Source organism: Cyprinodon variegatus, unplaced genomic scaffold, assembly GCF_000732505.1.
Source record: "Cyprinodon variegatus isolate N-32 unplaced genomic scaffold, C_variegatus-1.0 Scaffold958, whole genome shotgun sequence".
Taxonomy (NCBI): Eukaryota; Metazoa; Chordata; class Actinopteri; order Cyprinodontiformes; family Cyprinodontidae; genus Cyprinodon; species Cyprinodon variegatus.
In genome coordinates this window covers 177,048-204,786 of record NW_015151411.1, presented here as the reverse complement: position 1 = coordinate 204,786, position 27,739 = coordinate 177,048, and the positions used below count along the sequence as shown (strand labels likewise).

The following is a 27,739-nucleotide window of genomic DNA, read 5'->3' as shown; positions in this document are numbered from 1 at the left end:
AGCGAGACATGCATCTGGCTGTTGTCAGGTTAGAGAGCATGCGCCAGATGATTAGATTCAAAGCAGCAAAACATACGGAAATGATCCAGGGTTTCCGCGGATCATTTAAAATAATTACAATCCATTATTTTTTGGGGGGATTTTTTCATTAATTTCATAATTTTTTATGGGATTTCGGTGTAACAATCAACATGTATCGAATCGAACCGAAAACCGTGACCAGAAACCGTGAATCGAACTGAAGCGTGGATTTTGTGAACCGTTCCACCCCTAATATATATATATATATGTAGTTTTAGAAAACTTATATCAGGGCATCCAATTACTTGGGCTAAGGGAAAATGCATAGGACACTTTACATAGGTCTTATTTGTAATATCACATTAGAAACCATTTATCACTTTTCATTCAACTCACCTTTTTGTTGGACCATTGTCTACAAATTAACGAAAATCTATAGATGTTTGTTGTTGTAAGTGCCAAAATGTGAGGATATTCAATAGGTAAGAATATTTTTGCAACTCACTTTTGTATACTGCCTCTTAATACTCCTTAATTTTCTTTATTTTTCTATTTTCCAAATTACTAATATCAAAAATGCTCAAATATATTTTGTTTGGACAATGTGCTGGATAATGTGATACATGACCTAGAACTGAGGCCCTGCTTGCTTGCTGGTGGTGTGGTACAGCCCAGACTTGCTACAGTGGTGTGGTCATCAAATACACACTTCAGTCACATCAGTACTAGTAACATTGTTCATGAATTGTTTTATCAATCAGTAAACTGATCATCATTATCATCACCATCATCAACAATCAGTCAAAAAGGAGCAAGAACACAGTATCTACTGGTCTCTGTTATTTTTTTTTTTTGCTAAGTGAGACAGACAGAGGGATGATCAAGTTTTAAAAAGAGAGGATCAAAAACAAGAAAAAGGTAAAGGTTGAGTTGATGAGGTAATTTCAGTCACATGTAACAATGTGAACGAAATCAAAAAAAGGAGTAGATGGTCCATTGGCTGTAAATGAAAAAAAAACAAAGAGAAGAGGAAAAAAATAAAGCAGAAAGTAAAAAGAGACATTTTAATATGTGAAAAAGAAGAAAATGTAATGTTAGGTAGTACTAGAGGTGTGACAGACTGATAGCCATAGTAGATACAGATGAATAGAAAGTTTTTGACTTTTACTTGTCTTTTTTGTCACAGGCACTAATGTCTTCACAGTCATATAGGAGGAATCAAAATTCAAAAAATGATTTTAGTGTCTAGAATTGCTACAAAGCTAAAACATTAAAACTATTTCATCTAACACTTCCTCCAAATATACCAAACTTAACTAATATATATATATATACCTGTTTGTATATATATGTATATATTTATTTGTACATATATATTTCTTTATAGATAAATGATAGAATTCAAATGATGATTGAATACAATAAATTATCTCAGTTAAATCACAGTATAACATGGTACATTCTCAAAAACATAGTATATTTCAATATATTCTTTTTTTTCTCAGCATAAAATTAAATAAATAAAAATAAGCCAGAGGGTTTTTAAGAGTCATTTGTGTTCATGCAGTCACAGACTTAAGTATTAGTGCCCCAATAAAAATAGATAATGCTCAATGATAGACCTTGTTGAAGCCCTGTTAATTGGTTGGAAATGTGTTTGATTAAACAGGAAACAGTTGGACTGTTGCAGTGGTTTCTGCTTCTGGGGTGCAAAGCAGAGCAAGGTTATTTCCTCAGCAAAATGTGTCTGTCCTGGTTCACTAATAAAACTTATAAACAAACCTAAACTAACCATTAAAATTATAACTCTTGGCAATTTCATTCAGGGAAACATGCAGTGAGTCTAAGACTTTTTCCAAATTATGTGAAACAGCAAAAGCATTTCTCTAAAGACACATACCCACATGGAGGTACAAAAGAAAATCAATCCACCTGCAGATAAAAGGTATAGTCTGGCCTCTACAAGGGCAAAGGAGTGGAAAAAAGGGAAAGTGAAAAGGTCGACTAACCCTCCAATCTGTGACGACATGCACAAACACGATGCACAACCCCTCGCAGGGCAGGTCATTTCCCTCCCCGTCTGTCCTGTCCTTTGAGCCTTTATACAGCATCCAAAAACAAAAGCTACAGAGTAAGTAGGTGCTCTTTTTGCTACATCGGTTCAACGCTACATTCAACTAAAATAGTCAAATGGCTGGGCTGTGGCTGGTCTTAGTGTGAGACATGAATTAAATATGCTTAAGTTATGAAAATAGTGTTGGCACAACTAAAATGTGGATGGCTTTCAGTACAAAATGTACTATGCTACATATCACTACCCTGTGTCTAACATGTAGCAATCATAATTTCAATTTCTCACCTAAAGTCAAATGCTGTGAATTTCAGCTATAGCTATCCTAATTCATATACCTTACAAACAGATATTTTTCTTCAGTTTAAAGAAAAAAAAATGCATCCATGGGAATCCAATCAAAAACACTGTGGTAACAATGCATTGCTAGCCGGAGGCAATATATTCAAGGTTGACTACAATATAATTCAAAATATATACATCCTGAGCATGGCTATAGAAGGGCTAGCCTGAAGATAAACAATTGTAGGTCATGTTTTCTCTGAAATGTTTTTGTTGTCCCTCTCAACAATCTAACTATTGGTTTACTACTGATGTATAATGGAAGCAGTGTGAAAGAATAAATGAGAAAGAAGTATTTATAAATGAAATATCCTATAAAAAAAAAAATATCCACAGTTTTTCGTGGGTTTTAGCACAGAGAGCCAGAGTGGGCAGGCGCAAACTGGGCCCTTCGCATTGCGCAAACTGTTTTCAATATCACCAATATCACCTTTTTTCACAGAAACCTCTCTTTGCACGTAAACTGGAAATGCCGAAGCAGAACAACATTTACTGTTCTGCAAAAACACAGTTTAGTCAGAAGAGGAACTGAACTAGTATTAAACAATTACAACTAAAGGTATGGATCGTCCAGCCCCAGCTCAAAGAGCTGATACTTAAAATCAGATTAAAATCTACTAGAATGATGTGCCACCCCATCCCTGTCACAAGTTGGAAATATTGCTCAAAGTCAAACAGCCATCTGAAAATCTTGACAATGCAAGTTTTAAGTGACTGCATACAGTGAAGGCTCAGCAACTGAATATGCACCTGGAAACATTCACAGTAAGTCATTCTGTCTTATTTGGTAAAAAGGAATAAGACAAAGCAAATAATTATATAGTATTATGAATCTTCATGTTTCACCCCTTCAGTGTTGGTTACACTGAAATTTATTGTTCATATAATTTACATTTATTATCTTTATGTGAAAAGCTGTATTGGAAAAGTGTGTTACCTTGAGATTGTACAATTACAACTGCGGCAACACATCTTGAAAAAATACAATGACAAATTGTGCTTTTGAAAAATCCATGATATACCAGCTCAGTCAGTGCACAATAAGGTGTCAACATATAATTAAATCTAAAGGGGGCTTTAAAATATGCTGAACTGTGAATAAACCCTTGCTTGAAACTTTCATAGAAACAATTATGTTCAAAGCTACAGCGTCTTTGTTCATTTATATGCATTAAAGACTTATGAGACTGATCTTAAGTTTCCTGCACCAATGTATTCAAATATTATGCAGCCATCTAGTGCCAATTATAGATATTACACTAATCATATCCTAAATTCACTTCTAAGACTCATAATTCAGTCTGGGCTGAATTATAAGTTATTTACATGTGAGGAGAAAGAAATGGGAATTTAAGTTCAATTACTTGCGTGAAATTTTGGCCCTTCTTTGGAATCATTCCCACTCCCAACACTAGCCACATCCAGCCTCCTACTTAATAAGACACTAACACAGTCTGATAAATATATATCGACAAAAGAAAACAAAGGGATGGGGAAAAAGGTCTAAAGAAAAAGCAAAAGACAGACATTAAAAGAATTTCTGCTACATGTCTTTTTTCTTCATTTTGTTATTCTTCTTTTGTTAAGAAGTGTTTTGTTCAAATTCTTTGTTACTTGATAATATTTTCCACTTGGCCCAGATGTGTCATAACAAGCTCCAAAGAGGTGGAGAAAAACAAGGTCCTGCTCAGTCTGACTGTTTAAAAGGGATTCTAATAAAAAGTGACATCATATAGATGGTCCTGGGGTAGAGCTAGATGGGTCTGATAGAGTCATGACGCCAAAGGGCAAATAAGTAGCACTGTGCTCACTGTCCATTGAAATGTGAGCGGGCAGATGGTGAATGAGAGAGGTGACTGCATTGCTTTTTCTTAAAAAAGGGAAGAAGAGGGAATAGTCTCTTTGACACTGGGAAGCAGTCCACCAGTCCAGGTCAAAAGCCATCGGGCAATGAGGATAGGAAGCCAGAAGATGACCAAACACTGGCATCTTTAGAGAGTAAGTGGGTCTCTCCTCATCCCACTCAAAGCCAGAGGGAAGGAGACGTGAGATAATTTTGTGTTTGTGTGCATTTGTGTGTGCATGCTTGTGTTTGTGTGCAAACATGACATCATTACTCACAAGTTGAAGACTACTGTTATCCACAGTTCTGATTTGGGGAGGGGAGAAGGACCGAAGATGACATCACAAAGCTCAGTTCAGAGCATAAGAAAAGTTCTGGGGTCGAAGTCCCCGGTGATGCAGCCTCAACTTCACTCTCTTCATCATAGGAACCATCCAGATTGATATAGCTCACCCTGGTGTGGCACCTCACTGTCGCCCTCATAAGAACGCGTACAATTGAGCGGGTGGCAGTAGTGTTGCTCTCACCGAGAGTACTATTAACAATAGAGCCTCTGTCCATGTTTGTTCCTGTTGTGATGCTTGTTAACCGATTACCTAAGGTCACCAAGGCAGCCATATCTCTGGTGTTGTGCCTGGTTCTAGCTGCCATGGCACCATGGTTTTCAGTGGCACTGGTTCTTGTTCCCACGTCTCCCTCTCTCGTCTCCCCCTGTCATACCTCGCTCTCCAGACTAGAAAAGTGGGCTGATCCTCGACGTGAGCACAGGCTCTTGGCTTTGAGTGGTAGATGGGGAGAGTAAAATCTCCGTGGCTGAGGCACAGAGCGCAGTCTCTGGTATTGGAGTTTGGCACTGGCTGATGCCTGAGCCTGACCTGCCATCCCTACCCCTGCTGGTGGTGACACAGAGGCTGAGGAGGGTGGAGGTGCAATGGGCATGGGGAGTGAGGTGGGTGACAGGGATGGCTGTTGTGGTGGTGACGGCAAGGGCTGTGGCGGATGGTCTGTAGGCTGTGTGTTGAGGCTGAGGTTAGACTGGCTGCCTGATTTGGCTTGACTGGAATCTGGCTTGGGAGGCAAAGGTTTCGGACGAGAACCCCCACTGAAGCTGTGGCAGTGGGGAAGAAGCTCTTCTTGGCTATGGGAAAGTGTTGAGGGTCTTCTCTTGGAGTTAGAGGTGTGTGACCGTCCATGGGGATGTGGATAAGGATGCGGTTGGGGGTAAAGACTACAGGAACACAGAGTTGCCCGTCCTGCCTGATCCAGTCTTTCCCTGCTTCGTCTTCTTCTCTTTCCACCTCCACTCTTCCACTTTTTTTCTCCCTTTGCAGGAATTTTGTCCATTGACCAATATCTTCTAGGTGGAGGGAAGGCAGTTGGGGTTGGTGGCCATTGTGAGCCCAGCCCTCCACTTCCTCCACCAGATGTCCATCCAATACCTGGTCCAGATCCCCAGAAATCTGTACCAATCCAACCCTCTGCCCGAGTTCCCAGTAAGGAATCATCTCTACTATTGATGCTACCCCCTTTCTCTCTAGAGGGATAGGTGCCAAAAAACCAGCCTCCTCCGCCTATGCCTCCGATTCCAGTGCCAGCGCCTCCTGCACTTTCTTCCCAATATCTTTCAAAACGACCAAATTCCCCTGAGGAACCCTCATCTGAGTAGCTGTCCACCCTTCCCCTGTCTCTCTCAGACTCAGAGACAGCCCCTCTACCAACCCTCCTTCCTCTGTCCTCTCCCCGTTCCCTCACTCTTTCCCTGTCTTCCTCTTCCTCATCATCATCGTCATCCTCATCATCTTCATCTGAGTCCCATTCATGGAAAGACAGTCCTTCTCTTGTTTGGGTTTTTTCTTTTTCATAATGCATCAACAAGGGACGCCTCTCCCCAACTCTGCTGTTATCTTCTCTGTCAATCCCTCCACTTTTTCGCCTCTTAGAGGATGGGAGAAGTGGGTGGAGAGATACTGGGGTAGCATCGCTGTTATCTCCTCTTCCATTCATCCAAAATTTAACAGAGGCAGGGAACTTATTTGAGTTGGAGTAGCGTTTATCAGGAATTCGCCGTCTAGAATGAGCATGCGAGGATTTGGAATGCCTTTCCCTGCTTCTTCCACTGTCATCTTCATCTCTGTCATTGCCATCTTCCCCTCTGCCTCTTTCTCTCTCACCTTCCCATGAATCTCTTCCTTTTTCTCCAAACGTGCTCCCATATTGGGCAGAAAAAGAAGAATAGTCTTGTATTCCTTCATCTCTTTCTCTCCCAGCTTCTCCCTCCCTCTCTTGTTCAACATCTCCTTCTTCAGGTTCAGACCGCTTTCCACCAATAGACTTTTTCCTTTTCTTTGTTTTTAATGCCTTTTTCTTCTTCTTTTTTACCTTCCTTCGCTTCCTCTCTCTCTCCCGTTCTCTTTCCCTCTCCTCTCTCTTTTTCCTCTTTTTGTTCTTTTTCTTTTTCTTCTTTTCCTTCTCCTTTTCTTTCCTCCTCTTCTTTTCCCTTTTCTGCCTTTCAGTTTCCCCACCTGCTCCACTTCTCTCCCTTTCACTCCAGCTTGCCCACCACTCTTGGAGTTGAGACAGTTGGCTACCCCCTCTTTCTCTTTCCCGTTCTCTTTCTCTGTCACCCCATGATGTGCGTGGTTTCCTTGGGGGTATTGGTGGTGGCAAACGGCCATGGCTTAGGGAACGTGGGCGAATGATTGAGCGCTCCCTTTCTCTTCCTCTCCCAAGGAGAAGACTTGACTCTTCTGTCAGATCTTCATCATCATCATCGTCCTCTCCTTCTATTCCGCCAGTCCTGTCTCGTGTGCTCCTAGAAGAGCTGTAAGAGTAGGTAGGAGAGGTGGAGCGAGACGATGAGGCAGATGAAGACGTCGACGTTGTTGAGGTGGTTGATGTAGAGGACGAGGACGTATAGTGCAAAGATGCAGAAGGAGAAGGAGGGGTATAGGAGGGGCTGAGTGGAACTGGTATGGGGAGTGAGAGTGGAGGAGAAAGTGGGCGGGTCCTTCTCACTCCTGCTTCCCTCATTCCATCTCTTGCTCCTCCCCTTCGCCCCAGAGGCAAAATGTTCTCATACAGTGGTCCTCCAGGCTCTTTAGGCTTCTTAGGCCTCCGCTTTCTCCAAAAGGATGAAGGAAGAGGGGGCGAGGGATGTGGCAGTGGAGGTGTAGGAGGCAGAGGGGCCTGACTCTTAGGAGGCAGCCTTGGGGTGCCCACAGGTTTAACAGGCCCTTTCCCCTGACTTCCACCGCCACCTCCCACCACCTTCTTCACCACCCCGTGGTCCATGCTCTTCTCTGAATAGAAGGCCACACTTGCTGGAGGGGGTTGGGGGTGGCCCCTTGGCATAGTCTTGGGGGTCTGGGACCCTGCTTGCTGATCAATACAGGACCCCAGTCCCTCAGGGTCAATGGGACCATAATATCTCTTATAGCCATCGAGTCCCCCACTCCCTCCAGCAGCTGTAGTCCAGTTTTGTGGAACTTTCTGAGCAAACGGCCCCATGTCAGTGATGCCCCCTCTTACAGCCATCGGATTGGTGGCTGTAGCAGTTTTAGGCAACCTCCACCGATCCACTACTGCTAACCTGCGATCTGGCCTGGGCAGGAAAGTGGAGCAAGGGAGGGGGGCACCAGCAATTGGGGGGTTAGAAGAACCCAGGGTTGACCCAGAATGCACCACAGTGGGAGGAGAGCCTGGTAGAGGTGTTTTGAAGACAGGTGGTGGTTGCTGCTGTTGTGGTTGTTGCTGCTGTTGCGCCATTGCAATTGCTGGGTTGGTCACAGTAGTTGAGACCACATGTGGCTGTGATGGAACAGTAACCATTGCTGTGTGGTGGTGTGAAGGCAAAGATTTAGAGCCACCTGGTGCTGTTTCATCCTCAAAGCTGCAGCAGCTGTACATGCCCTAAGAGATGAAAATAAAAAACAAAATGATGAGTTATTTATTGAAAAATGGATGCTCCAGAGACCTATATGATACAAATCAACTAACTCTTTTGCCTTGCATGAATTACGCAATTCTATAGTGAGGACGTTAAAGGAGTTGAACTTCTATATTTGATCAGAAACTGACCAGCTTAAGCTAGAGTAAGTATTTTCTTGACTTTTTCTAATCATAAACTTTTCCTAACAGATGACAAACAAAAACTACAGTATCACAACAGTTCCATACCTACAGTGCCTTTAAAGACATTTATTGATTTCTTAAACCTTTCCAGATTTTCTAACAAATCATCTACACACCTTTGAGCATTTTATTGGGATTTTATGTAAAAACAAAAATAACACAAAGTTGTTGATAACTGTAAAGTAAAAAAGGAAGGATAAATGTTTTCTATAACATACTGTGAATAAAATTGGAAATGTGTGACATACATTTGTATTCAGTCCTATTTACACTGTTACTATTAATTAAATAAAAGGTTATACAGGTTAAGAAGTTTGCAGCATTGTTATGTTATTAAACAGTATCCCAAGCTTAAAAAATCTCTCAGATCACTGTTCATTTTTTTTCTTTTTTAATGAAAACGTAAAGAATATGGTAGAAGAGATGCAAGCCTATCAACACACAGACTGATAGACTGGGCGGAGAGGACAGTGTTAATTTAAGAGGCAGCCAAGAGACACAAGGTAATTTTTGAGTAGCTGCAGGAAACTTCAGCTCGGGTCACAGAATCTGTTAATGAAACAGCTATTGGGTGTGCACTTCACTAATCTGGCCTTTATGAGTAATTGGCAAGAAGAAAGCCAAGACTCATGTCAGAAACACAGGAAACAGTAAAAAAAGGAAAAACTTTGGTTTTTAGAGTAAACAAAATTGAAACTTTTGACCTGTATAAACAAGTATGTGGACATGGAAAATGTACATGCACCACACCCTGAATCAATTAACAAAGTTAATATAATGGTGACAATACCAAATATTGGGAATGCTTTTCTTAACCATGGCCATTGAAGTTGGCTAGAGTTAACAAAATGATCTGTACAGCTAGATACAACAACCCAAAAGAAAACATTTTGGGTCTAAAATACACACAGCTCAAATAAGTCTACAGCTATAGCTACAATCAAAAACATAGGATCAGTCTGTATTTATGTCTTTAAAGAGCACAGTCAAATACCAGACATAAATCCAGCAATAGGCTTTGTTGATAAAGTGAAAATTAATGTTTATAGATGCTCTATATGACTGACTGAGCTTTAGCATTTTTCACATACAGTAGATGACTGAAAACAAAGTCTTTAGATCTGCTAAGCTGGTAAAGACTGCATGTTGCTGAGAGAAGTGGTTATTTGAAAAATTGATGGGGTAATCAAATACAAATGTAAACCTTACTTTTCTGGGTTCTATTTACAAAATGTTGAAAAACAATCTTTTTCATCTCAAAGCTGCCTGATATCTATGTAAAAGCAGTTTTTAATAAATGCTTTTATTCATTAGAGGAAAAAAAAACACAAAGAAAAAAAAAACCCTGCTTTGCTGCTTAAGAGCCTCAAAAACTGCTCTATTGTATGGAAACAGGACTTTTGCTCGCTGATTGACTGAATACTTCCAGTAAAATGTTAAAGAAGAAATGCCACATAACCATAACCAGTAGCAGTAACAGATTATGCCATTAAGGGAGGCCTAACCACTTAGGTTTAGCAGGAGGTTATTTTCACCTACAGTAAGTCAATGTGTTTTGAGTAAGTTTTTCCCCTGATTAATTGAATCATTATCTGGCAATACACTGATACAGAAATCGTGTCAACCATAATGAGTGTCAAAAAAGCAACACAAGATGCGAGTTGCAAAAAAGCATCTACCGTTTCACAGCACTGTAAATACTCTAAATTTATGGTTTATTTTTATCCAGATGTAGCTGTCACAAGTCAGTGTGGCTGGCAAAAATGGGTATTAATGGTAAAGCTAAGGTATTAGCAGCAGACATATTCCAAACAGAGTTTTTGAAAAAAATACTTACCCTGCTTATTGCTAAGAGAAAGTCCAATTTGCCGGAACTAGTTGCCATGCAGTGGCGGAGTTTCCAATAGACTAAATGTTCCCAGGCAAACACCAGCAAACTGAGGCCCATAGCCACCAGCAACATGTAGAAGACCCCAGCCATGTTGTCAATGTCCAGTTTACTGCTCATCACCTCAATTTTGTCATTGTGGCAGATACCTGATAGCCAGAGGCGCTCCAGCATTTCAATCTCATCTGGGGAAAAAAGGTAAAGAATAGAAGTTTAAAATGACATTGGAGAGATAAACTAAGATGGAGAAAAAATACATGAGAAAATTTTAAAGAAAGTGCTCAGTAAAGATATAGGAAGCGCAAAATTGGAAAAAAAAAATCATCAATTAAAAAATTCACCAGAAAAGCATACATTTTTAAGAAAACACTAATACAAAGTAAAGTCCAGCTATACAGTCATAGTTGTTCAGAGCTATATGTTATTACTGTAATGATTCTTGATATGCAGAGTACAGAAAAACAGAGAAATTGACAAAATCACATCTGAAATATAACTATCTAAAACTAGAAATAGACAGACCTCTGCCAAACAGCAAATTTTGCCCCATATTGTGAAGTACACCTATGTTAAACTTGCACATGATCTGGATCATTACCAAATTTAAATTAATTGTTATTTGGCATGAGATGCACCTCTGCTAAAAAAAAATATCCATAAAATCTGCTCATAAATGTTAAATTGATCGTGCTAACAAAGCAACAACATTCCCTTTTTTTGTGTTTTTGTCTTCAGTAAAATACTTTCTGTGTTTTTGAGTCTGATGCTGAACCCTGTGGTTTAGTGGGGAACTGCGTGTTTCGCCAGATATTCCCATCTCACAACGTTAGACAAGTAGAAGTAGAGCTTTGAAATATACCATCAGACTCACAGATACTGCAATACGGGATTTGTTTTCATATATTAAACATATCTAGCTTAGTCCATCAACACATTTTAGAAAAATTCAAAAGGCCCAATGCAAACCTGAAGAACAGCAGTTTTTCAAGTTTGTATTTAGTATATAATATACTTTAAAGTTTTTATTTTATTTTATATATTTTTTTTTAAATGGAAACATTCAGATAAAGAAATGCCTATATACTAAAATGTGGAGGAAAATAAAAGAAACAAAAGAAAATCGAAAGGAAATGCAGAACTAGTCTCTGACTGTTGCATATTGTTTATTCAAGGTGACTCTCATGGTCGTAGGTCGGCATTATAAAAACGGTTTGTTCGATGTAATAAAGACAAAAAAGACTTAGAAAAAGACGATGGAGAGTCTAAAACAATCAAGAAGAATCAAGAACTAAAATGGCATTGACAACCTAATCTCAACATTGTAACGGAGAGCAAATGAGGAAAGCAGCAGAAAGACAGACCAGGAGCCACAGCGATACTTGGATAGGCGGAACAAGCATAGACAAGTGGGTGAAGAGTAATGAGAGAGTTGGGAAGAATGCCTTGTAAAGACGGCAAGGGAGTAGCATTCTTTCTCTGTCCATGGAGGTGTCAGGGGAAATGAGACAGAGAGCGTTAGACGTTACTGAAAGAAGCAGAACATGGATTGAGGATGAAGGGCTGAATTTTTGTCAATGTGACAGAGTATGTAGTACTCCTCACCCTAAAATTATAAGTGGGAAGAAAAATGAGAGAGAGAACTCACTGATGAATGACAGACAAACAGTAGAGAGTAGAGTTAAACATTTAATGTTTTTTTACACCTGGAATCTCCATCCAGGTGGTAAGTTATAGGAAGAATTGTGATTCCAATCTTTAGAGCTACAGGGAATGAAGCATAGCCTCTTTAAAACCCTGCACTTTTACATTACTATATTACTGCCAAATTAAACCTGGTCTTCCTTGTTAGAACCTATTGGCTGCACGGACTGCTGGTGTAACCATAGTGACAGACACCCAAAGGATGCTGCATATGATTCATATTTGAATCAAAGAGGCACATTCTCTAAGAGAACTAGTAATGAGAGCTTTACGGTACACCATTAACTATGGTAGCATGAGCTGCACTGCAAAAATGAGGTCTGAAGGCTGCTTTTACTGCATGTTGCTTTTTCTGAACTATATCATGTTTTACTGGCTATAGTGGGCTTTAAAAGCTGACAGGTCATAGATTTACTCACAACACTACACTGCTCCATAAAAAAGGTCTTGCCTTTATATTTCAGCCATCATTAGCTCTGCTTGCAAGGCTTTGCTGAAGCCGATTCAGTCATCTGTGTGATCTGGCTAATATGTCTCCTGTAGAACATCATTAACCAATCAGCCGTGGCCTCAAGCTACAGCAACAGATGGTTATAATGCTGCTGCAGCCCACTGGCAGATTCAGGTAACAGCCTCCTGCCTCTGGTTCAACCAAACAAACATACAATGCCAAACACATTTATTAGCATCCTGTAAATGATGTGTGAAAACCTTAATCTGTTCTGCAGAAACAGATAACAAAACAACTTTTTTATTAAGTAGGGGAAAAAATACACGTTAAGTAGTAATTCCATTCGCAAAATCACTTTGGACTCAACTATTGTTACTCAATTATTGTTAAAAATCTTTATACCAACACCTTTTGCAAACAGGATCGCATTCAGTTCTCTTCTGATCAAGCTGTGAAACAAGGATCAATGTTGGCATCTAGGCTGCCTTTAAGGGTAAACATTTATTTATTTTCTTTTTTATATTGGTTTCTTTATACAGTACTAACTAAAACAGAACACAAATAAACAGTAGTGTTTTAGGGGGAAATGTCACAGCACCAGATCACTCCTACACAGTACTCTGTGCTGTGCAGTGGTGGAAAGATTGCAAAGAGAATCCTATGTAAGTAAAATTACATAGTTTATACAAGTTTAGTACTAGTGCAAAATATTGCTAAAACAAAAACTAAGAACTATGTAAGCAAGACTTAATTTTCAGTAAAATCTTCTTAGCCATTTCTTTCCTAGATTTGTGGTTTTCCTCTTTCTCAGAATCTTCATGTCATTTTTTTCCCAATATACCCTGCTGACAGGAGGTGGCAAAAGGATCAATTGTCCCAAGCCCAGGACAGGGGCCCAAAATTGATACTCTGGCCATTAAAAATACAGGCAGAAGTATTTTTTCAGAAAATATTTGTGATAAAAATATTTAATATTAGAGTAACTAAATATGTAAATATATCTGCATTAGGTATATGTAACATGTTTTCTTTAAATAAGGGGCCATTAGAACTCCCCCCACCCAACATAAAATGGTTTGACCAGGAAAGCGGCGGGCTGCAATTTTTTAAAAGTTTTTTTCGCTGCAAACTAAGAATGTCAGGTTTTCAGAAGTCTGGTACACAGAGAAAAAAAATAGAAAAATGGAAGATGACACCAAATGCTTGAGGGATTTTAGGAGTAAATATTAAAAATACACTTAGGATGAGCCAGGAACAGGTCCAGGAACAAAACTGCAGAAGAATGATGTCCATCAGAGCCAGGTAAGAAGCAATGCGCTTATGAATGTGAAGTATAGCATCCGCTAGCTAGTGTAAGGGAGAAAACATCTTCTCTTTTACAGAAATACCAAAAGAGCAGAAGGATGGCAGAGGTCCAGGTGCAGTCTGAAAGACAGAGCGGAGTGGGAGAGCCAGCTGAGGCATCGCAGCTTCAGGGAGCGGGGGGAGCGTGAGCGAGAGTAGGGGACGCAAATATCTTTATTAATCAGATATTATTCAGATTGTTATATATTGTTTTTGGAACGCACGCCCTATTGGCTGTGTGTTAGAACATAAATGGAAGTGTAAATTGAGCTCAAATCATGGTCAAACTGATAATTCTGTACATACATGAAATAGTAATGGTCAGCAAAACTGCATCTCTTCTCCAGTGATAATGTAAAGATGAAACATGGACATTGGTTCTCAATGTCCAAAATTATTATCATGGTTTATGGCACAACAAGGTAAAGGGGCTGGCTGCCTGATCAGAGAGACTCAGCATAGTGGCTCAGAGACTGATTAATTTTAATGTTCCCGCATTGTGGAAAACAAAAATGACTGATTCTGATAGAGTTCATGTTGTGCTTTTAATGGCATAAGTGAAGTCTTTCTCAGAAATGGCAAATGAACTGCCAGCAAATTCAGAGGGCAGAGAATTCCAAACGTATTTGCACTGCAAAAAATGGAAATCTAAATAAGTCATTTTTTCTTAAAATAAGTGCATTTGTTTTTGAATTGAGGAGATAAGTGAGATACTTTGCCAATGGAACAAGACAATTTACATTTAAAATGAGAAAAAGCAACCGCATTGTCTTATTTCAAGTGCATATTATCTAATAATCTTATTTTAAGAGTAAAAATATTCATTCCATTGGAAAATCATCCCATTTACCTACTAAAATGAAGGGTAAATACGCTTGATTTAAGACATTTTTACTTATTTCTAGACCATTTTTGCAGTGTGGCCTATTCTACCTCCCACAATGGAAGGAAAAAAAATTTAGGGACTGGCTATTAAACAGCAGGTCAAAAAAGGCCATATTTTGCCATGCTTGCTGTTTGGATTGGTAGATGGGGTGCCCAATAATACTGTGTTGCCCCAGGCCCTAGCAAAGCTGGCAGCTGGCCTGATACCCACTATCCCCATTATCAATTGGTTTTAGATAACATGCTCTGAGATAAACCCCAAATAAAATGTTTTCAGCTTCAGTGAATATGAAATATATTCACAAGCAGCAGATAGGACTAATATTATTCACATTTGCTGTAAAAATATTTTTAACATAGTCATGGTCGTACATGCAACTAGTCACTTCCCACCTCCAGTTTTATGGAATTAAAAGGTTTGCAATTAATTATCACCCACCAGAGGGAGAACTTTACAGTGCATATTAGCAAATAAGTGAGGAGTATTATCAATCAAAAACAAAGAAAGGGTAGCAGAAAATAAGAAGCAAAAAGGAATGGAAAGATTAATTACAAGACCCCAATAAAAACCTGAAAAGTGGAAAATGTTATTTATAAATGGTACTAATATATCACCTAATTTTGCACCTCTGTTTTCAAGATATTTAATCACCTATTCATAAACACTCTGACTAGCTGACATATGCAAAGTTGTGTTTTTAATTTCTTTTTTTTCTGGTAAATTTTTATAAGTGACAAATCCAACACAAAAATCATATCCTCTCTGTGCCTAACATGTGCTTTAATGTATAAAATTCTCATAGTCTGTGGAACTCTGAGAAATCCTTCCCCCAAAGGATACCCTGAGAAAAGCCTATGGCTACTCAGTCTACTGTATGCTCAATTTACCTCTGAAATGAAAATCCAAACTGGGAATATCACCAAATCCCATCTTAAACCAGTTCTTTTCATGTTTAGCCCTAAGGGTGGCTACCTCCAGCAGTCTATGGGTGAAAGGCGGGGTATGCCCTGGACAAGTTGACAGTCTCCGACAGGCTGTCACAGGGCAACACAGAGAGAGACAGAGATGTACAACCATGCACATATACACTAACAACTAATGGCAATTTAGGTTTGATTAATTGAAATTAGTTATGTATTTCGAGTGTGTCAAGGACACCAGAGTATCCGGGAAAGAACACACATGTATGGGGAGGGCAAGGCGACTCAATGCAGAAAGACCCCAGACCAGGAATTGCAGCCAGGTCCTTGTTGCAGCCCCACTGAAATGGTCATGGAGCAAAATAGATTTGCAACTGGGTAAATTTTAATTGCTGTTCGGGCCACATTTGGGGTCAGGGTTTAGTTGAAATACTGGTAATATTTTCTTACACAACACCTAATCTTTTTTTTTATGAGGAAGGTTCTTGAAAGAGTTTGTGATTCTTTGTACTTCTGACTTTAAAAGAGCCAATGGTTTCACAACCCTTGATAGGATTAAACAGAAGGCATAGGGGACTTTTCCACAATTAATCTTTTGTTTAATCCTAAACATACTGTATTAAATAGATTGCTGTTTAAAAAACAACTGTTGAGTTTAATCTGGGCAACGTACACTCCCAGTTTAAGTCACAACTGAAGTATTCTACAGACCAATGTTTGATGGTCTCATCTTGCGTTTGACTGCATATTCACTGTCGTGTCTCGGATATTGAGGATTCAGGAATTTAATTCAGGAACACAGAAAACAAAGTGTGGAAAGGTCATTTGATTCACCTGTTAATATCCTTGATTTTATTTCTGATGTAAAATGCAATAAATCAAATCCAAACAATAATTAAACCATTTACTTATTATGTTACTGTGATAATTAATCCACAACCAAGCTCCCGCTAATTTTCATCCTTGATCCCCGCTGGGCAAGTTTATTAAGCTGCTGCGACAAAGTCACTACAAAATGCTTGGGGGACTACAGGTAGAGACAGGAATATATGGAGCTTGTGTGTCAGATATCCATTCCTTTACTTAGATAAAGAAACAGTACCATGACTCTGAGGAGCACACCTCTAAATGCAGATACAGCTCACCTTCAGTTTGATTTCACTTGCGGACAGCCTGCTCTCTGTGCCTTTGTTCTTATATGGTTAAAAACTATGAAATTCTTTCATGGACATGTTGAGTATCTTTACTAGATGCAATACAATAGGTACGTCTAACTTCATCTAACAGTGCAGTAGGTTTGCACTATTTCTATTTTGAGGTATGTGACTACCAGGCACATCCCCTGTTGGATCAGGCTTGGGTTGAACTCCTGTGAATAAATAACCCTATTCCGGCAATAGAACCTTAACACCTAAAGAAATTTCTGACTACAACAATCTAAAATCAAATCTGAACATGTCACACAAGTAGAAGCAGCAGCAGTTGTATGAGAAGTCAAAAGTGCCACTGTCACAATAGGGTGGAGGTTTGGTTTTGCCCAAATGCAGAAATCAGGAGGCTCAGGTGACTCTTATAGATTTAATGAGTAACTGAGGCAAAATACAAAAATACAAAGAAACAAATGACCAGAAAACATCAAGAGAAGCTCACGTGGGGAGCCGGAGATGAGGAAGCAACAAACAACAACAAGGAACCAGAACTGAGAGACTGCAGAGGTGGAGAATATAAGGGGAACAGAACAAAGGATGGGCTACTGAGCTGAATATGTAGCAGGTATGAGTGGAACTAACTAGAAGGAAGCCAAGGGGAAAGGAAACAAGCACAAGGGGGCAACAGAGAGTAACTAAAGACTTCTTGAAAATATTGGAAAATAAACCAAAAATCAACAAAACAGAACAACTGATTACTGAAAACTAAAAACTCAGTCACAAATGGGGAGAACCATAACAACCACAAATTAAATGTATTAGAAATGAAGAATATTTCAACAAAAAAAAGACTTAAGATGCATGCATCAATTAATGAGACCTTTATCCTAAATAAATGAATATTTAAATTCAAGTTTTTAGTTTTATTATAACATATTTTTACTTTATGATCATGTGCTGGAGACATTAATTTGTTTTTATTTCTCTGCCTTACAAATTAAAGTTATCATTGCTAGAATGATTGCTTAATGATTTGGCTTTGTAAGGGGATCCACAGCTGACTTTTATTAGGTGCTTTAGCATTGTGTCCTATGCCAGTCATTTTAACTCTTCTCTTGCATTGGCAGCTGTTTGACTTTTGGTTGTTCATCATTTAAATCTGACAGTAGCCTCATCACTTAGTGTTTTTAAGACAGATGAACAGTTGCTTAGGGGAGCATTAGAAACGGAACACTTGATCTGTTAAAAAATATTTACAAAAATATGCATCTCGAAGTTATGGCCGGAGCAAGTTTTCAATTCCTTTTATGCATGTGGTGTCAATGCGAACTTTGCCGTTGCCATGGGTTGAGTAAGTGGCCCATGCTTGCTGCAATAAGTAGTGTGATCTGCACTGCACTGCAATTTATCCTGCACCTCAACCTTTTAGATGGCAGTTGTTTCTACGTCTCAGTCACAGCCAACTAAAGCCTGCCAAATCTGGCAGGTGTGTCACATTCTTTTTCCACCTATTTTGTTTCTGGCGGACCAGCTCAGGTAGAGCTGGCAACACTAATACAAAGCGAGCCGTTTACCGATGTTCAATAAAGGACACTGTATCACAGTGTTTGTGGCACAGTTGCATATGTAAATGTGCAAGCACCAGCAAGCTTGTTTGCATTTTGCGGTATGCCAGATGAGGCTGGATGTCACACACATCCAAAGACACTGAGCCTCACAGTTGCTAAGCAGTAAACCATGACTGGTACAATGCCGTACTTTTATCTCACGGTAACAAACCTCCCTTTATTCATCGCAAGATATATAAAAAATACAAATAAAAAATCTGCTGGCCAAGAGATGAAACTCTAGCTTCTCACATTTTAAAATATACACTCTGAATAATATAATCATGGAATCAAAGTCAAGATATGGTACAACAAAAAAAAAAAATAAAATAAAAAATTTGGATCTGATAAGATAGGGAAGGTAAAATCTTACAACTCTACTCTACAGCTCTTTAGCAGGACAAGAAGAAAAGATGTAGTAAGATCAATCACCATCATTTAAAGCTGAGGTGTTAATCACCAAAGGCAACAACAAGGAGAGAGATAGATTCACAGGGGTATTAAAAGTCTGCTAATATCATCTAATTCAGTAGGAAAATGATACAATTCCACAAGGCAGGGAAGAAAAATGATGTAACTCAGTGACACAGCTTGGCCCAGTGAAAGGTGCGACGCGCGAGATCTTCAGATGTCTTTAAAAGGATGCAGCTTCGAGGGTATGATGAATGTAAGCCCATTTCTTTATACTTTCCATCTCTAGAAAAGCAATCTTTCTTTTCTTTAGTACGCCACTCTAAAATCTAGAGCTATATTCACAGACGGATATGGCACACAGAACGAAAGAAATGAGAACAGGTACAGAAATACAGTATATCAGGGCGATTGGGCCCTCTAATTTTCCTTCCCGCACACAAAAACACAAGCACACATTTCGGGGTCGAGCAATTTAGCTCCAGATGCCAGTCTTATTTAATAGATCTTGGCACCAAATTGGCATTATCAGTGGGTAAGCAGCTAAAGTATCAGCATGCCAGAAACAGCTAAAGGGCTTTGTCTGCCACGCCATAAGCAAAGCTGATTTAAAGCATGAGGAGAAGCCAAACAAGATCCATCCAATGGAGACAATAAATGTGTGTGGCAGACTGTGTGATATGATAATCAAGCATTAGTGTACTGACAACCATTGCTAAAAACAGATTCCCTCTGTCAAACACAAATGGTCCCCTCTTAGATACAATTAAAAAAACAACATACTCAAGGGCTGTCAACTCTCATCCATTTGGTGCAAGACTCACTCACCTCAGTGTCTTCACATGCATACACTCCATCTCACCAATTTTTCCAGCTAAAAAATGACGGACATTAAAACTTAACTCCATCCCACTTATTTATACATAAAAATACCATGCTGATAAAAATCATGTCCGCGTTTTCAACACAACCTTAGTGCTAACACATGAGGACATACCAGGTTCATACACAGTCCTTATTTTTGCACCAGTCCACCTATTGAATCGGCTGACAGCAGCAAAGCTGAAAGACCTGCGCCAGATATAAAAAAAATAATGGGAATTCTGAGCAGTTATACGAGGCATGTCATTTGAATTTCCTCTTATCTTATTTGGACTAAGAAAATTCTCTTTGTAAATGAATGAAGATTTAAAGCGATCTAGAACTTGAGTAAATCTGAATAAAATATACAACAGCTAGCTTAAATTATAGATGTGGAGGCTGATTGTAGGATTACATCAAATTGACATAAAATGGTTTGTTTTCTCTACATCTAGTGCTTTTTTTTATTGAGCTTTACTCCTTGTTTGCTATAGTTTAGCCACCTGATTTAGTCCCAGTTTAAGTCCATGTTTTGGTCACAAGTTAAATCATTATTACTCACTCTAGCTGAATAATCTCCCGTTAGAATTTAGGACTCATTAAACCAACACAAATGTCGAAATTCTTAAAGCTTTCAGGTTTGCCTCACAAACCCATAGGAGGTCCAAAATAAAAGAAAAAGAACCATTGCATTTAATTCTTTAAAAGATCAGCCACCCAAGAAAAGACCTACCACATAAGACACAATGAGGATGTGCAGAACAACTTAGTTATCCAAGATTCATAGAGGGATGTTCTCGTTTTATCATTACTTATCTTATTCATTTATCCTTATTTTGGTCCATTGAATGTGTTTAAAAGCTTAATTTCCATCACTACTTCCAAAATTAAATGGAAAGTTTATATAGAATCTACAGTTTCCTAGTAGGATTATATTATTTAGCTGTTTTGTAAATAAAAACAAACAAACAATTATTTCACTATCTAATAAGATAATGAGTTAAGATTTTTAATCATTAACCTATTACCAAATATTAATACACAGTGTTGTTTGCACGGGATTCAATTTCAGTGGTTCCTGTATTAGTGTCAGTAATCCAGTGATAAGTTATTTGCTCCCTGTTGTTTATTTTACTTGAACAGCATAGAATATTTAATAAACACAGTTTTGAAATTCTTGGCTTACAGTATATTTAAGATGCAAGTATTTAAGTAGGGCCCATTCTTCTTTATTTCAGTTCTCTGAAAATCACCAGAATATAGTAAATAATGTAAATGCTTTGAAAATGTTTCCACATAAGTATAGATTACTTATTGCTACTCATTAAAATTCACTGTGCTATAAAATTTCCACATTTTAGTTTCAGTTAAATCCTCTGAAAACCTACAACCTACAGCTGCACCTATCCACACAGGCTTTCAATCTAACATTGATAAGGGCTGACTGTCCAAACTATTTTAAAATCTCACTCCAAGGTTTGGTGAAACATTCACAGCCCTTCATACGCTGATGTTCTAATCCATCAGAGTATCCATTAGTAACCCCACCCCGTGAATGGCATCACTACTTTCACATTACAGCTACAAATTCTTATCACAATATATTTTAAACCAGTTGGGAGGCAGTTCAGTTCCTGAGGGCCAGCATCCTGCAACTTTTGCATGTGTCCTTGATCCAACACACTTGAATCAAGTAATTAGATGATGAAAAGGAAAATGAGAAACTGACTGCATGCAGATGAGGTAATTCCACCCTTTGATTAAGGTGTGTTGGACTAAGGATGAATCTAAATCTGTATGGTTTAATCTTAATTTAAATCCATCTTCTGTGAAAGCCTTAGAGGTTTGTTAGAGAGCAAATAACAATGTGAAGGCCAAGGAAGGCAGCAGAGATTTCACAGAGCACTGTTGAATCTATTACCTAAAAATAAAAGAGTATGACAACTGTAAAAGCAAGCCAAGAGGCTTATGGTAACTCTGGAGGAGATCCACAGCTCAGATGGGAAAAGCTGTTGACAGCACAGCAATTAGTCATGCATGTCACACATCTGGACTTTATAGAACAACAAAACCATTGCTGTAGGAAAGCCATAGCAAATCTTTTGTAGAGTTAGTTACAGGCCACGTAGGAATCACAGAAACCATGTGCTTTGATGGGAAAATCGATGGAGGCTGGCCTTCCAAAATGAAAACTACATTGGACACAAAGCTAGAGCATCAGTGACACAATTTAAATCAAAGTGTATTGATCTCATAGGAAGGTTCCCTCATTAATCCGACTAATAGACTATCAAGGCTGGAAAAAAAGGGAAGAGGAATAATTAATTTGAGGTGTATAGGTCATATAAAACCGAAATACACTAAACACATATGAAAACCTTTGCAAAGTGTTGCAGCTTTTAACTATCTACAGTCCATCCATCGTCCATCCAATTGTCCAACCTCGGTCCTGCATGAGATCAGAATATATTCGTGTATTCCTATTTTCCTCAGTCCTTTGTCCGTCTTAAATAATCTTTACTTTTATAAATCTGTCAACAAACAAGATGTCACAGTCTTGGTTTTGTTATGTTTATTTAGAGTATTCAGTTTTACTTTGCTCCTTGTTTTAGTGTTTAATTATTATTTTGTTGTTTTCTTGTTAGTTCCTGTCTTCCAGGTTTTCCATTTGTTGTCCTCTGCTGCCCTCTTGTGTCCTCTAACCCTAGCTCTGTTTTCTGCTCTGTCCTCACCTGTTTCCAATCCTCTCGTTAGCCCTCTCTTTGTCTCTGTCCCCTTTAAAAGCCCTCCCTCTTCAGTTCCTGTTTGCTGGATCCTCATCTAACGTCTGTCTGCTTACCTCGTCTCTCCCTGGCTCCTAGAGTTTGGTTTCCCCTGATGTCTCCTTGGTTCTGGTTTGTTTGTTATTTTTTGTTGGATTTTTTGATTCCTGCCTCTGTACCTGTGAACCTCATTAAACCCACCTAAATTTACCTCTGCCTACTTGCCTCTGCTTTTGGGTCCTCAATCCGACACCAAATCTTGACACAAGAAGTGACTTTTAAAACTGAGACTCGCTCAAGTAAATCCTTTTTTTAGTTTTTTGCATAGCAAAAAGATGAAAAAAGTGAACGCACAACATATTAAAGCCAAACCTTTAAAACGAAACCAATGATATTCTCCTCCCTCTTTTATTTATCATTTTCTCTTCTACCCAATAAGAATACTCACAAACATTTTTAAAAGTCCCATCAGAACTTCCCTTGTCTCCCACAATCAAAATACCTTTCAGTTGACACATGCCCCATATTCTCCCCTTGACATCTTCTCATTCAGCTACCACCTGTGTCCTCTATCTACCCCCTACCCACACACTATGTTGTCACTGTATTCTCATCCTTATTGGGTTACATATAACCTTTTTCAGGTCATAGTACTCATTATTTTTGCAAAGACCCTCCCATTTTCCTATTGATCTTACCATCTCCAACTAGCTGCAGCAGGGCCAGATCAAGAGGACGTTTCCAACGTGAGTTTTTGTGCAGGGCGATACCGTAGCCTGTGGTGGCAAAAACCTTCCCCGAGCCTATGGTCATCACCTTGGAGAAAGGACAACACGCAGATACTGTGAAAAAAACCTAATGTCAAGCAAAAAATAAAAAAAATGTGTATGTACCTCTACCTCAGTGCTCACCTTACATCCTTCGTCCTTCCTGGCCATATAATTTAACACTGCAGCATCATAAATAAAAGCATCCAGCTTCCTGTAAAAGATTAAAGACAGAATTCATTTTTTCATTGAATAGAGGAGAGACAGGACCAGCGTGGAGAGAATGACAGTGGCAGGGGAGAATGTATAAAGGTATATCTGCAATGTACTTCGAAAGACAGCTGGGTGCAGAAATATACAGCAGACAAGACAGGGGAAATGATGGAGGGGGCATAAAAAGTTAAATAACAACAGCAGAGGCAGAAAAGGGTGGAATAGTAAATCAGTTTTGGCAGCGAGGGTGAAAACAATAGAAGAATAAAATAAGGGAGAAATCAGGTGAGGATCTGTGAGTAAGAGGAAGACAGTGGAGGGGGCTGAAGGGATTTACGGAACGAAGGGTGTAGTGACAGGGAGAAACAGCGAAAAGGGGAAAGATTTACACACTTCTGTGTAGAAATAGAGGCAGAGAGTGATGAGGATTATAAAGTTTAAATACACACACACAGAGAAAGCACACTAGGGTGGGAAAGAAGGGATCCAAAATAAGAGACGGAGAAAGGAACTGTAACATAAAAAGGGCAGCTAAGGAGCAAAAAATGGAAATCTAAGCATTAGGCAGCAGAAGAAAACGCTCCAGGAGAAAAGCATGAGTTTCATATATTCAGTGCATGTTAATGCTGAGTTATAATTGTGGTGTCAAAGTGATGTGGATCGCAACAGAGGCTTAGGATCAAGTAAATTGGGATTAACCAACAATGATGAGTGAGGCAGATTTTGTGAGAAAACTGGGGAAGGAAAGCACTGCTCACACTGCATGTGTGGAAAGATAGCTGTGAAGGTGGAGAGGGAAAGAACAAAGGTGGGAGAATTTGTGCAGCAAAGCATGATGTGTGACAAAAGATGTGAAATGTTAGTTGGAGTTGAAAAGAATGCCTTTCTGGGTAATGGTCTGCCCTTGTGAATAGGAGAACATAAAAGAAAAGAAAAAAAGGGAAAATAAAAGCATGTTATATCTGCTGAATCTGGTTGCTGTGATCATCAACTCTCTGTACCATGAAATTAACAAAGTTTAACCAGTCATACTGAATACAAATGTTTTAAAATCATATCATTATTCTGAAAATGATAGATTTTTTACTTAAACTTTAGAGTAAAAATGCATTGAGTTGTAATCATTAATAAAGTATGGAAGCAGAGATTGGCCGTATCCCTTCATGCTTTTTAACGCCGTTTTTTTCGAGAAAATAAGTTAATATTGTCATTATTTAAAGATAACGAAAGCCGTTTTCTCGTGATAAGGATTTATGAGTATAAATCATGGCAGCCTGTGTAATTCTTTAAATAATCCTGTGTGTAACTTTTAGGTAACGAGACAACATTGTTGGTTTGATGATTTGCTCCCACTTCTGATTCATAAGTAATTAGACCTATGCCTTCGGCTTATTAGCGCCGTGTGTTTTATGAATCCAAACATTGATTAATAGATTAATTTCGTCAAGATACATCTTTACTTTGAAATTCAGAGAACACAAGAGAATTAAACAGCTAATTTAGGAACAATTTTAATTTTTCTATAATTAGTGTTGGGTCAAGCTATACATAAACAAACTGTAACTGCATCTCCCAGCATGCTTTGCAACCTGACATCACACCACAGGTGATAATGCTGCCTTCATGTGGTAAAGATGACCCTTACCACTTGTAAAGTGGAAATTACCAGTGCATTGTGTTCAAATGTTTTTATTGTGGTAGAGAAGAGAAACATGTTGGATGCAAAGATTATCCTGATCTGCTACATTGGCAAGACAGTAATGGATTCCTAATTCCTCTACTACAGAAGAAATGCATAAAATGCATGGGTTGACTTTAGACGAGCATCTGATAAAATCAAACAATAACAGTAATTTCAACAATGACACATTTAAATGGTGTTAAATAAAAAAAAAATATATATATATATATATATATATATATATATATATATATATATATGTCACAGCATTGTGTAGGATGAAAGCACAATAGGAGAAAACACTTAATGATGCAGTATTCACCATACAGAATCGTTTCTCCACCATGTTGAAAGGTAAAAGTTGACCTCACCTCAGCTACTCTGATATTGTTGGTGAAAGCCCTGCCCTGCCTCTTTTGCAGCTGATGTCTGCATCACGTTTTGTAAATGTTTCCTATTTTACTTTGTTTTTTTTTTAAATGTAAATAAACTTTTTACGTGGATCTAAACGTGGGAAAAGCATTGAGATTTAGCAGAGCATAAATGCCCATGATTTCTTTAAAGTTTGCATTATCTTTTTGATGACTTCACATTTTGAAATAATCAGCTATACGTCATAGTAAGCGTTGTCTAACTCTGAGTGTCCTACTGTGATGACTAAGAGGTCACCATTTTTTTCATTATTGCTTTTCATAATAACAGTAACACATAAGCACGTGGGAATGGAACCTTTTAAATTAGTGGTGAAGGATTAAAATCCACCAACACTTCCCCAGTTTCATGACCAACAGTTGAGTGAAGCACTGGCATAGCATAAAGGAGAGATTAAGTGATGTTTTTGGATTAATGCTGCCTAAGTGGGTTATAGCGATTGTCTAATTTCCTCTTCAAATGTTTTAACAACAGGGGTTCAAATCTCTGATATACATTATATGTTAAAAGTGCAGGTGATCAGGTGACAGTGATTTTCATCATTTGGAAAAATCTATGCCACTGTGGTTAATCTGGTGATGCAATTATATACGCTTCACTGTTAAAATAGTGGAAAGGCGATGATTGAGTGTAAAGGTAACTTTACACAGGGTAGAATGTTGTGCTAAGGTGCATAGACAGACTGGACAGATCAATTGGACTTCAGGCTTAAATTTTTTTTTTTTTGGGCAGAAGCGTATAAATACAAAATCTTCAAAAGGATTAAAGGAAGCCACATCTAAGAGCACTGACTGTCGACTTTATCTAGCTTGGAGAATTAAAAAAGAAAATGAAAGTGGTGTTTTTCTTATCCACCTCTGAAGCCCCTGATGTTCCTTGTCCTTAATTATCCCATTACGTTAAGCATCTGTACACTAGCTTTCTCCATCACAAGACAATATTTTAATGGCTTATATGCCTATTGTATTTTCAATTTCAATTCTCGGTTTCTACGGACTTGCACTACACTGGTAAAGTTAAATATTCATTGATGAATGAATTATTCTGTGTCGTAGGGCACTTATTAAAATCTAACTAAGTGCTGTGAGCCCCTGAAAACAGACAAGCTGTCAGAAGTTACAATTATTCTTACTGGGAATCACTGATCTTTGGGTGTCATAGAAGCTGCTCTCTCATTTGAATGTTGTGCAATGGTATCTAACCTGCCTTATAAACTGTGAGCAGTTTGCAGCACTGTTTCCTTGCAGCAAGAATGTCATGTTCAGATGTTCTCCCTGTGCATGTTTTGGTTCTCTCTGGCTTCCTCCCACAGTCCAGAAACATGACTTTTAGGCTAATTGGTGTAGCTAAAATACCCTTTGTTTGTCTCTGTGTACCTTGAGACCAAGTATACTTTACTATTTTTATCACAGTTTGATTTTAGTTTAATTTATTATACACATTTTTTCCAGCTAATTTTTTTCTCTTACATCCCATGTGTCCTGTCTTACGATATTTCTCCACAAACTCACTCAGTGTTAAATTTGTGGTTTATTTGCTGTGAGTGCCAAAATGTCTGTGGATGCTGGTAACTAATTATAGACTTCGAAACTGATCTGTTGGAGGACTTTGTTCTGAATGATGCGCAAAGTGAAATTGTAAGTAGTCCTGATAATAAATGAACAACACATTAATCTATTTTGTAAAGGCTGTGCTGTTGTTTGGTATTTTTAGGCTTTTAATTCTCTGTCCTTTGCCAACCAACCTCTGCTGTTTGAACCAATAGTGTTTTTGATTAAACATGTTTTCTCTCAGTAAATACGGAATTACGGTATAATTATACACACAAATCCTTAAATTTGGATGTAAAATAAGGTTTTTCTGACTTAGGAAAAGGCTAGAGGCTGACAAAACATTTGAAGTTTGGCTGATGATTGAAATCTGTGGAACTTCACAGAGTTAGAGGTGTTGGAGACACTTGGCTGAAAAGCACAGCTTCATGTTTGATTCTGGATGGTTAAACATTCTGAATGCACTGGCTGTAACCTAAAAATTATTAGATTTTTTTAAAATTCTGATTTACTGAAATATAAATAGCATAACATAAAAAAGCAAAAAGAAATAAAATCTGTGAAAGTAATTTGTCACAAGAAAAATTAAAAGGAGGTTACACTCTTTTAAAATGCTTTTTAGGGCATAATATTACTACTACTACTACTGATAATAATGATAATAATAATAATAATAATAATAATAATAATAATAATAATAATAATAATA

General features: G+C 38.3%; 1 protein-coding gene across 1 annotated transcript in view; it reads right to left on the bottom strand.

Moving 5' to 3' along the window:
* Nucleotides 1–314: 314 nt before the first annotated feature.
* Nucleotides 315–27,739, bottom strand: part of LOC107100309 (glutamate receptor ionotropic, NMDA 2D-like) — a 103,047-nt gene continuing 75,622 nt past the window's right edge. The window contains exons 13-16 of the mRNA XM_015398751.1: nt 23,299–23,368; nt 23,086–23,203; nt 10,246–10,481; nt 315–8,186 (exon numbers count right to left, since the gene is read on the bottom strand). Coding sequence (XP_015254237.1) covers nt 4,992–8,186; nt 10,246–10,481; nt 23,086–23,203; nt 23,299–23,368 — 3,619 coding nt within the window. The 3' untranslated portion in view covers nt 315–4,991. The remainder of the gene's footprint in view (nt 8,187–10,245; nt 10,482–23,085; nt 23,204–23,298; nt 23,369–27,739) is intronic.